A 12,386-nucleotide genomic window follows, 5' to 3' on the forward strand; every position below is an offset into this window, starting at 1 on the left:
TAAAGTCTTCTCTGGAGGAATTTTATGCATTGAATTGAGATAAACCTAATATTGCTACAACGATACAGCGTTCTATCAAAGCAGTATGGCTGACAAACCAGTTCCGATAAAATTATATTCAGAAAAGTAGCATTTTAGCTGCAATTATGGACTGAAGAAGATGTGCACAGCATTTAAAAAAAAATTTCCAGCACATTTGGCGAATGTTGACTTTAATGCGTTCTCCGTTTTATTCAGTTAAGCTGTGTCGTGATTTGCTTTTTATGCTACTTTGCCTATGAAAAAAGTAATTGCCTAAATTAAAACTAGAAGAAAGGAAAATCTTTAGAAATTTTCTTTCGTCCTCTGCCCCTCCAGCTCCCCCCCCCCCTGTGTAGGCGCCCCTGGTTTTGATCAGTGCATCTTCACTGATATGACCCTGATATGACCATGCAAGACAGTCTAATAAATATCCCATGCATCAACCAGATCGTTGCTTTTTTATTAAATCTTGTGGTGTTATTTTGTTATCGCAACTTTTTGCTTTTCCATAAAACTACTAGTAGGAAAGCGTATTGTTATACTTTTGTCTCAAGTCAACCAATTACAGTTTCCCATTAATATAAACTTTATAAATACTCAAGATATGAATTGGCCTAGTGATTGTTATTCATGCATGCGTTACTACAATCTACCCGAAAGTCTTGAATTCATGTCCGGGTTCATGACAATGTACATATTTTAACGCAACTTGAAATCAGATCAAAATGGGGGCTGTAGGCCTATGTCTGATAGCTGCTTTGCTGTTCAAATACTCGCACGCATTTTGCAGAAGCCAGTACCTAAAAGCGACAACAACGTTGCAGTTATTTTCTTACCAGCATTACTCAAACAACGAGCACTGCAAAATTCACATTGAGCCTTCTGACAACCTTAGCAGCAGCCAGTTCTTTTTGGAGATTACTTGGCTCAAGTTTGACGTCAACGGAAAATTGCCAGATTGCAAAGAAGATTATGTCGAGGTATATCTTACCAGGTAACTATTGTAACTGCCTACAGCGATCATTTGCTAAAATTAGCGTCCTATTTTGCAATTAAACCCCCCTTAATATGACAAACTTGCTTTCTGAAGATTGAGATACATAAATGCATGCATAACAAGTGACAGTATGTTTTGAAAGAGAAGAATGTTATTGAAGTGGATAAGTTGAACTTAGCTTCATCCTTTGAACATTCTATTTAACCACTCAGTTTTTAAGATTCGAGATAATTGCTGAAGTAACGATATTTTTCTTTAGATCAGGCAACAACATTGGTAAGTTTTGTTCAAATAACGCCCTTGACAAACCATTTGACATGTATTCACACGATGGAACTGCCAAAGTAAACTTCAAAAGCGACAATTATACGACCGGAAATGGATTCTCTTTCCAATACAGACTTAGGAATAAGACAGCAGATCCCTTGGTTGGAAGCAGCAACAAATGCAAGTGAGTGATAATATTAGGTCACATTATGTCATTTTGATAATACAATACAGTTGTAAAAGTCTTACAAGCATCTCTTAAAGAGAAAACAACGTTGGAATATATTAAAGGTTCGGGGAGAGAAGCAAAATTAAGAAAGCACTCTGATTTTTATCAAGCCCAAACAAGCTGTTGGCAGAGGATATGTACCTCTTCTCTATCATCCGATCTTGATACATTCGAAAAAATTTGGAAAACGGTTTCTTCTGAATTTTTCTGTTACACTTTCTAATGGACACTTTTCAGGATGGATACTCTTTCAGATAAAAAGTGGGCAATTTATAATAAAATAGATTACCTTACCCTCCATCACAAAAAATACTGTATAGAGCCTCCATTATAAAGCTAAAATTCTATAAAAATGCACCATGATGCATATGATCTTCGGCCATTCTTCAATCAAAATGCATACACGAGAGCTGAATTAAGATCAATACATAAGTTAAACCTCTTTCTACGTAACATTATTGCATGGACACCTTAAAACCTAACAATTTTTGTATTATTATTGCGTATATGTTGCCAATTCGTTCCATGTGGTTTAAAAGTGAATTTGCATTAAAATAGGTTTGGTAACATAACAAATGAATAACTTTGTTTTATAATTTTCAATAGGATTTTAGCAAAGAAAATGTAAGTTAACTAGAAATGAAATTCTAGCCATAATTTTCAAAATTCTAGGCGTCATGTTTAATTTACAGTTAAAATTTTGTGTTAATTTACGGTTTTCTGATCAAAATTGTTGATTTTTTGCATGTAAATCCTCAGAAGTGCATTTTAAAAGATACTGAGCTTTTGGAAATGCTTAAAAAATCAATTGCATAATTGGCATTGTTACATGTTTACATTTTGATTCTTCAGCATTTTATTAACATAGAAATGTAGACATTTTCTCGATGATTTCATAGTTTCACCTCAATATTATGGACACATTCAAACTTGTCTAACAAATTACAAAAATGTGTGCATGGATAAAATCATTTGTATATGTTTCCTTGATCTTGGTCGAAAGATAATAGCTTGCAATTAAGTTTTGCTGGCCTTGCGATTTAATAGCTCAGTTCTATAAAATAATAATAATTATAATAATAATAATATCATATTTATAGAGGCTAGCTTTGGTCAGCAACAACGTGCTGTTATCAATAAAGGACCTGTCTAAAATATAGATAGATTACCGGAATAAAAATTATATACATGATGAAAATGAAATCTTAAAAGTCGAAGTTAACCAGGAATATTTGCCAACTAGAGAATATGTATGTTGATATGTAAAAAATATCATATTACCTGAACAAAAATAGCAGCATATACTGGTAACTAGTATAATCAATTACATATCCTAGCTACTCTGGTGATATTTCTACTATACACTTTTCAAACAAATGGCCAAGTGAATACTCGGATGTACATTATTGTTGGTTGAGACATGAAATGAGTGAACAGCAAAATATGATAATATCGATCATGGATATAGACTTCCATAGCATCAAAACGTGCCGAGAATATATTGAAGTTCGGGGTGAGTTGAAAAGTAGTCATTGATAGCCTTAATTTTAATTTAATTTTTTTCACAAACTTTCTGCAGTTAATAATTTTTTGAAGCTTTTTATTATGCATAAAGAACCATGCTTTTGTTTATGCATAAAGAACCATTATTGCAATTTTTATTTGCTACTGTTCAACTGTAATCGTTTTTGAAATAAAAACAGGCTAAAATGTCCCTATAAAGTAATCCTCCATCTAAAAAAATTAACTGGTTGCCTTTGTAATATATTTTGCGAGATAAAATTGTTTCAAGGGACGTTTTATAACAATATACAAAGCTATACACTACAAATAGTATCAGCGTTTGCATGTTTTTCTTGAAAGTTTTAACTGAAGACTAATGAAGATAAACACCTCCGAGTTGCATGGTTCATTTCAGGGCAAAACATGTTATCCTATTATGATTTATTTAGCTTCCTTGTCGCTTTGAAATGATACCAGGGGCATGACAATTGAGTGTCACTGGGAAAGGTTAGGTGTAAGGAAAAGCCATAACCAATTAAGTTTGGTGCAGAATGTTTTCTTTCAATGTTGCTTTAGAAACAAAATTCTCAATGAAGGAGACCCTTGCTAAGTTTTTCACCCCTTTTTACTACGATAGATTTTAGGGTTGATTTGTTCTTATATAGAATTGGGAGAAAGGTGTGGCATTCGACTGGTTTTGATTCCCAAAACTTGGGTTGATTTGTTCTTATCTCTCCTCGATTAGTCTACCTACTGAGAGAGCTCCTCCTTAAGAAATTCCTATCCATACGAAATTCTATGTACTCTTATTGTAAAATTTGTCACTTTTTGTCATCTGTTTTAATTTGTTATTCTAGTTAATTGTATGTATTTTAGAAATATTTTTGTATGTAGTGGAATTTTAAAATTGAAACTGAACTGAACTGAACTTGTAGGTGGAAAGATACGCTATTTGCAGAAGCTTCAACATATCCCTTTGAACATTTTTCTTTTGTTGAGTCTTTAAGAATATTTATCTTGATTTGCAGAATCTGAAACAAAGTATTCCGACTATTGGAAGATAAAAAGATTTACCTCAGGCGTAAGCAGCAAGCTTTGCAGACAAAAGCCACATCAATTTTACATTGCCAAGAGAAAATATGTGTACTTCGTGATTGAAAACCTCATTGGCAATTCCAGTCACCGTGGTTACCTTATTGGATACAAAATATACAAGGTGGATGAGGATAAAATAGACAATGGTATGCAATTTAATATATGTAACGCGTTGAATCATCAATAGCGTCACATCATCACAATCAATTATAAAATTTTTCATCACAATCGTCAAAAAAATCATCCTCTTCATTATCGTTATCATTTTTGTCATCATTCTTGTCATGATAGACATTGTCTTTTTCAACATCCTCTTTTATTTAAGATACACAGTCAATTCTAGATAAAAAATGACCAACCAATTAAACTGATGGGACAGTAATCGTTTGTTGGTTTCGTATTGATTGTTGATAGTCTCTTGAATTTTATACTAAGGTGATGTTCTTCTTCTATTCTGTAGGTGAATTAGCTGGGACGATCTTTTCGATATCCTTCTTCGCATGTGGCTTCTTAATACAATTTATGTTTTTGACAAACTACATACGCAGCCTTATAAAACGCAGAATACTTAAAAGAGAATCGGCCCAGGAGAATGCAACTGCGTTTGTTATCCACAATTCAACTTCAAATAATTCCAATGTTGCAGAGTCACCCCCGGAAATGACGTCAACATCGAATCCAGCTTATCCAACACAGCAAGTTCAACAAGCTCCGGTTCCTTCAGCACCAAATCCAGCACACCAACCAACCTTCCCTTTTCAAGAAATTTCAGTGCCTTCAGCATCCTGTCTAGGCTACTACTCAGAACCATACCAACAAATGCCTTTCAATACTTTAGTAAATCCGAGATTTTCCCAAGGAGAAAATATGAAGCCGGAGCACTCACAATATGGTCTAGACAATTGCGTACAGCCATACTCTATTCCCAATGAACCTCTGAATATTTCTACGTTTGAAGCTCCCCCACCATACAGAGAATAAAGAAGAACAGTGGCAATACATTTCCTGGCAAAATCGAATGCTTGTCTATGGGCCCGGAAATGGAGAACAAGAAATTGCAGAACAGAAAAGGGGAGGGAAGGGGAGGGAAGGGGAGGGAAGGGAAGGGAGGTAATGATTTTATACCTTCACGAAGGATGGTTTTACAGTCGGCGTTGGTGTTTGAACATGACTCAACTGTTTTCAGTATTCTGTAGTAGTTGTGGTAGTGTATTAGGAGCAAATTACCTGAAAAATGCTGATGGAACCTGGGACAGATTTATTGGGGAGGGGGGTGACACTTTTTCTTTTATTCGGTGAAAATCAATTTTGGTAGTCAGTATTAACAAAATAACGCCAAGATTTTACTTTATTCATCCTCTCATCTTTATCCTCAAGTTAAAAGATGAATTTTGAAAACGAATGTGGCACCTAAACCCAATTAGTGTCTAACACCCCTTCCCAAGCATTGTTGCTTTGCTTAAATCATTCCCTGGATGGAACTTATAGGAATTTGCCTTTGATAAAAAATTCAAAAGAGTTTTATGATGACCTAGTGAATATCATAAAGCCCACCTACACTATATATTTAATTCTGTTATAGAGCAAATTTTTTGACTTTATTTCAAGATGGTACCAAAATATCAACACTATCAAGCTGCCAACCAATGATTTGTGAATGCCTTAACTGCCTGCAACAAAAGTTGCAGCCTGAAGCGTATTTGAACTACCTAGAATTACCAATGAGGTAATCGTGGCTAATTGCCACAGATACCGTGAAATACAAAAAGTCCGAGTGCATACCTCTGATCTATATATTCAATTCATATCATGCTCTCTGTGACCCACCTTTAAATTTCCAGGAACTAATTTTTGGAATTCAAAACGTTTTAAGACAAAAAGAGAAATGGCCAGTTAGAAACGTGACAATTAAATTTAGCATTAATCAAATAGACCGATGAAAAGTGAGCTCCTGTCTCTTATCTGCAACTGGATAGAAAGCTTGGTAAACCTGATTGGCTCTCTATAAACTCCAAAAAATAATTGCTTAAATTTCCCATTTTCAAAGTCAAAGTCACCATGGAGCACATTACTGATTGGGGGGGGGGGGGGTTAAAACGTTGTTGATGGCTAATAATGCTAAAAACCACGAGCAGGGAGATGTTTGCTCTCGTAGCCCCCAGTAGCCCTCCTCCCCGCTTCCGTGGTCCCTGAGTGGCATCAAAACTCAAAACCTGTAATAGTGCTAGTTTGGATTTCGTTCGTTTTGCAACTTGTAATCTTAGTTTTTAACACCTTCGATTGTTTACAATTCCTTTTGTTATCTAATTGCACCTTTAGGTTCATTAATTATTTCATTTGGGATTTTTGTATCTTTATTCAGTTTATCTAATTAATCTTGGGAGTAGTATCTTTTGTAATCACTATTATTTTGTAAATACCTAGCTATGTGGTATTTCAATTAATTCTTGTTTGGGTTATATTTTGGGCGTGTTATTTTACAGAGTTAGTTAGCTTCATGGTTCAGAGCTACTAGGTTAAAGGTGATGTGTCCAGCTAAAGCAAGCGCCTCTGTGGGGGTTTTTAGAAACATGTGATTTTTCATGTCTTCGCCCCAGCCACTACGGTCGTTTTGTTTATCTATACTGCTGCGAGGTTAGCTTTTCATGTGAGCAGATTTGCATCTCAAGAATATTAACCAATCGCAAACCGTTATTGTGATGGGTGGCTTGACAAGTTGGGTATACGCAGTCCTTTTATATGGACACATTACCTTTAAGATTTGTTGATATTATGTATGTTTAGGTTCTCGGCGACTAATTAATGTGGCAAGATGCTGGTAAAAGATCTTGTTGACACGAACTATGGTTTTTTATAGAATACGTATGGATATTTATGAAATCGCGCGTGACGATTTGGATTATTATGGATTACTTGATATGTTTACGAGGACAGTACTTGTGAAAGACTGTGCCTGATGTAACGAGAACGAATCGACGTTACGGGACAACCGTAGAGAAACATTGTCTCGACGGCAATGATAGGGTGGATTCGTTTGGCAAAAACCCCTATTACAACCTACTCCAACCATCAATAATCCTTGAACAAGACCTATCCCAAAAACACTTTTCAAATTTTTGTCAAAATAATATTACAGATCATGTCATATTATTGTCTCATAATATAACATCATGCCATATATTATTACAAGCGATATCAAGACTCGAAAGTTGTGTTAAAAAAGTGGCAATAACATAGAATCCCTGAAGTGTAATATCAAGGAGTTTTCATTTCTTCAACAGATTGATTATGCTTCTAATGATACCATATTTAACATTGTACCAGTTTATTCTGGGTAGCCCTGATAATGAGTCCACATCTCCCAGTCTGTCATATTGAAATGAAGATTCCATGCATCGTTTTCTGCATTATATCAAAAAATAATTTTGCGTGTCAGTTCACCGTAAAACTTTAAAGGCTTACGACGCATGCGCAAATATTAAACCCATAACTATCAACTTACTCATTTTACAAATTAATAAGTACAAAGCTGTATACATCAAATGTTGTGGTCCGGAGGTATCTGGGTTATCATGACGCCATATGTAACTCCCAGGTGCTATTCACTTGACCACTCCTTTTTCCACCTTTAAAATAAATAACAAATTATGAAGAGACCGCTGAAAACATATCTATCTTGACTGTAACATCTTTTTGTGCTTTAATTTATAATACGATGGCCTGGAAATTAATAAAGAGTTGTTGAATGAATTTCAAATGAAATGGGCTCCAAAATCGCGGAAAGCCACAAGAGGATTTTTACAACCCCCCTCCCCCTCCCTATAAGAAGCCCCATCTAAAACCTGCCTAAAAAAATGGCACACCACAGACATGACACTGACACCTCACAGACAACGCTCATTTTTAAAAAAATGATTGATTTAGTACGAGCCACCACAGAACCTGGAGTTGTGGCACAGGGGGGCTTAAGCTCACCTATCACCATGATCTTATTGCCGCCATGATCTTTTTTGAGATCAGTGGATCAGACCCCTAATTGTAACATTAGACATTGTTTTAATTGTAACATTGTAATAATAATATCATTATAATGGCAACTGAGAAAAATAAGACACAAATATGCGAGCTGAGCCAGTGGCGTACCCAGGGGGGGGGGAAATGGGGGGGTCTGGACCCCTCCACTTTTCTAAAACATGGTCCTCGAGATTTGTCCAAAAACGATGTAAAACTCATTAGGGGGGGGGGGGTGTTTAGTATACTGTATGCTTGTGTCAATAACAATTATAAAATGCTTTGCTATTTGCCATAGCTAGCATGAATCAAATAATGGGGGGAAATCTTGCAAAAAGGGCGTTTCCCCGTATTTGCGAGTGTTTGAAGGGCGTGGTCCAAAAAAATTCTGGGGGCTGCGACCCAGACGCCCCCCCCCCACTTCTGCAGCCCTGGGTACGCCACTGGCTGAGACTGAGCTAATTATATACTTACAATATTCTCAAAAAATGGATGATTCTGAGCCAGAATATTTATTCAAATAATATTATTATAAGAAAAGAGTGTAAGCAATATTAGGAAATTAACTTTCTTTCGAAGGGAAAACTGCTGAAAAAACGTTCTTGTTTCTATACAGGGCACATCGCCCAAATACATGCTATCTCTTTTTTTATTTTTCTGTCGGCAGTTTGATACATTCTTTTCAGCAGTTTCGTTGAATATAAACGCCGGCACCTTGAATGTTTGTTTCTAGCCCTGCACAGAACGGGCCCACGGGCAGTATGTTGGGCCCCCTTGATTTAGAACATTGCACGATTTGAGGGCACTAGCTCCCAGCTCCTCTCTTCAGCGGTCGCTGCTTAGGAGTCGGGATTCCTCCTCGGTTCGGACCTTAGGGGGTCACATGGGCTCAATGTGAATTTTTATGGGCCGGGATAATCAAGTTTTTAAGGGCACACTGTAAAACCACTTAAAAAGGGGGTTTAACAAACGTGAGTTCGTATGTCGTTCGCAGAAACGTACACGACAAATACTGCAAAAACTGTTATCCAATTCGCTAATTTCTTACAATTCTTCTAATTCATCAGTTCACGGCAAACGACTAAAGAAATCTTAAACGGCTAACGACGACAATGTAACGGCAAACACAATTCTTCAAGCTAGCGACAAGGTACACTGAGTTCGACAAAGCTTACGGCAAGACTCAACCTAACTATAAAGCCACCCCTTTTATACCCTAAGAATAATACAATTTACAGAAGCTGATGCAATTGCAGCGCAATGATGCTATTGTCATGTGATGTCCTGCAATGAATGGGAACCCTGTGTTCTAACAACACCATTTTGATGCTGATTGTTTCTTGTTGTCCTTACTTATAGTATGTTGGAAATGAGTATCGCGGAGGCAGCGTGAGGCCTTACTTCACCTTTTTTTCTTGAAAATCTGATACTACTGCATTGCTTGATAACCTTTTCAAGACTCTCGGCCATTCTTTCACGAAATACAACAAAATTTTAAAATGGCACCACAAGTTTAACACATCTAAATTCAGACACACTATCAGACTACGCCTCTTAGTCGAACAGAGTGTGAGTAAACGAAAAACTTCAGATATGAATCAGTCTCAATATTCAATATAAAAATGCAAATTTGCTAACGAGAATAATAATAATAACTAACTCACGACTTTGCTTGCTTTAGCCTTGGTATCTTATGGCTTTTCGGCTTTAACTCTTCGAATAGACTTCAAATAACGACAGGGCAACAGCGACGACTTTCAAGCGACACACGCTTCGATTCGACTTCTAATCTTTGGGAGAACGGTACCCTGGGTACCAGACTCACTATATAAAATCATATATAATGAGTCTGGTACCCAGGGTAGGAGAACGGCGGCCACGGATCTTTTGGCAAGACGGCAACGCCCACAGTAAAAAGCCCCTACTCTAAATCAGCAAGCTCTTTTATATACTTTCTAAAATGCAATTAACCAATAGGCAAACAAAACATTACTGCAACCAATAAAAAGCTGGAATGGAACAATAGTTGAAATAGCATAAAAGTTAAGAAAAAGATGTTCACGCTGACACCCTCTTGAACCAACACGTGATATCAAGTTCGACCTTCATACCATAACAACACGCAGATTTCTGTTTGTTGTTTTATAATCAAAAGAGATAAGAGCAGTATTCTAGTGCTACAGTATTCTCTCCAATTGACGGTCATTCTAAAAGACGGACATCTCTGATTAGCGGACAAATTTTTTTCCCCTAGCGTTTTCTGGTCAAAGTCTCATAAAAAATTTCCAAACAGCGGATATTTAATTAGCGGACACTTTGATTAACGGACAATATTGTTTGCACAAAATAGTCAATTTGGCTTTTTTTCTTTCCAATTAGCGGACATTACAAAAAATTTAGGAGCCAGCGAACAAAAAAATGAGAATAATGAATATTTGTTCAAATATTTACTTCAAATGTAGCGTTAACGCTAATAAAAGACACTGGTTTATACGCCTGTATTCATCATATTCGGAATCACGACTAACTTACATTGTTAATTACAATTACTTATAATACACGAATCTGGTTACAATCAATCAACAACAACAGAGTACAAAGCATAGTGACAGCAGTACATTACAAACATGATACAGAGATGATGACATATAGATTGATTACAGGCTAGTACATTACACCTTCCCCTCCCTTACAATGTTGAGTGTAGCAAAGGTTGGTCTGTGTTAATGTGCAACAACCTCTCCGTAACGTTGGGGGGGATTAATGACCTGACGAAGGTGAGGTGGTCTGGCAGTACCCCTTTGAACAACTCCTTGCATCTCTTCATGCTGGACAACTGGAAAACCCTCCCTAGGAATTATCCCTGGAGTTTCAGGGACTGGATGGAATGGTTGACCCTGGCCCAGGGGCAAAGGGCAAGCCTTGAGTTGATTGTGATGGGCTACAAGAAATTTGCCATTGCTTGACCTGATGTTATAGTTAACCCCACGTCGAGTGCAGATTTGGTATGGCCCAACCCATTTCCTACCAAACTTCCAGCTTTTGGGGCGCCATAGCCAAACCGTTTGTCCAATATCAAAAGGTTGCCATTCTTTGAGGGTCTTGTTGTTATAATGCATACTCTGTCTAGATCTAGCTATTTCTAAGTTTTTCTGAGCTATCTGATTGGCATTCTGAATAGCCTTGCGTAAGGACTGACTATAATCAGATTGGCTTGATGGATTCTGCAGAGGTACACTTAACTCAATTTCAATGGGCATGCGTGCTGGGTGCCCAAAAACTAACTCATAAGGAGAGAAACCTGTTGATTCATGTATACTTGTGTTATAGGCAAAGACGGCCTGGTCTAACCATTGGTCCCAGTCACCACTATGGTCTGATACAAAATTACTAAGTATGTCCTGCAGGGTGCGATTTTGCCTTTCAACCAACCCATCACCCTGCGGATGATAGGCTGTTGTTCGTGACTTCTTAACCCCCATGATATTATAAATTTCATGCATTAATGTACTGTCAAAATTCCGTCCTTGGTCTGAGTGGAGGACCGTCGGTGGACCAAACCTGGAGAAAACGCGAGAGACAAGTGTATTGGCTACAGTGGCGGCTTTTTGATCCTTTGTTGGGAATGCCTCACACCATTTGGTGAAGTGGTCCATCATGACAAGAATATGTTTGTTACCCCTAGCAGTTTCAGAGATAGGTCCCATATAATCTATTGCCCAAAAAACAAATGGCTCACTGACTTGAATGGGTTGCAAAGGAGCTCGTGTCTGTTTGGAATCATGTTTTCCTTGGCTACAAGCTGGACAATTTTGAACAAAGTTGGTAATAGAATCAATCATTTTAGGCCAGAAAAATCGTTCCTTACACCGCATTATAGTGCGCCTAATGCCCATATGTCCACCAGATGGGCCACAATGAAGACTTTGGAGAATATTAGGGATTAAACTATCAGGTATAACCACAAGTTCCCTAGAAAACCCATGCTTAGATACCAAGGCCCTTACCAGCAGCCCATTACTGACATACAGTTGATCCCAGCAACTCCAAAAAGATGAAAGATTGGGGTTCCTTTTCCACACAAATGAAGGGGGTTTTGGAAAACCTTGTTCCTTAATTTCAATAACCTTCAATATATGCGGGTCAGCACGCTGAGCTTGATGCAGATTTGCATCTGGTAATAAATTCACTAAACAACTCACAGCAGGGTTGGTTTGACTATTTTGGTAATGATTTAAACGAGAGAGAGCATCTGCATTTTGG

The 12,386-nt window shown here is 37.2% G+C and overlaps 1 protein-coding gene across 2 annotated transcripts; it reads left to right on the forward strand.

The window, feature by feature from the left end:
- The first annotated feature begins 397 nt into the window (after nucleotides 1–397).
- On the forward strand, nucleotides 398–7,912 carry LOC135682365 (uncharacterized). 2 transcript variants are annotated; one of them, XM_065197230.2, is made up of 5 exons: nucleotides 398–1,015; nucleotides 1,278–1,469; nucleotides 2,852–3,027; nucleotides 4,046–4,258; nucleotides 4,573–7,909. In XM_065197230.2, the coding sequence occupies exons 1-5, from the start codon at nucleotides 747–749 to the stop codon at nucleotides 5,091–5,093; spliced, it is 1,371 nt and encodes a 456-aa protein (XP_065053302.2). In that variant the 5' UTR covers nucleotides 398–746; the 3' UTR covers nucleotides 5,094–7,909. The 2 variants fall into 2 exon arrangements, with proteins under 2 accessions (XP_065053302.2, XP_065053303.2); XM_065197231.2 differs by having other exon boundaries at nucleotides 859–1,001; nucleotides 4,573–7,912.
- Nucleotides 7,913–12,386: the final 4,474 nt, after the last annotated feature.

Source organism: Rhopilema esculentum, chromosome 16 (assembly GCF_057945365.1).
Source record: "Rhopilema esculentum isolate cy_ngs chromosome 16, ASM5794536v1, whole genome shotgun sequence".
NCBI classification, from domain to species: domain Eukaryota; kingdom Metazoa; phylum Cnidaria; class Scyphozoa; order Rhizostomeae; family Rhizostomatidae; genus Rhopilema; species Rhopilema esculentum.

Bases quoted from the DNA above. Each gene is read 5' to 3' on its own strand.
- LOC135682365 (XM_065197230.2), top strand. From the start codon at position 747: ATGGGGGCTGTAGGCCTATGTCTGATAGCTGCTTTGCTGTTCAAATAC. The intron at 1,016-1,277 runs GTAACTATTGTA...ATTTTTCTTTAG, and splicing joins GTCGAGGTATATCTTACCAG to ATCAGGCAACAACATTGGTA. The intron at 4,259-4,572 runs GTATGCAATTTA...TCTATTCTGTAG, and splicing joins TGAGGATAAAATAGACAATG to GTGAATTAGCTGGGACGATC.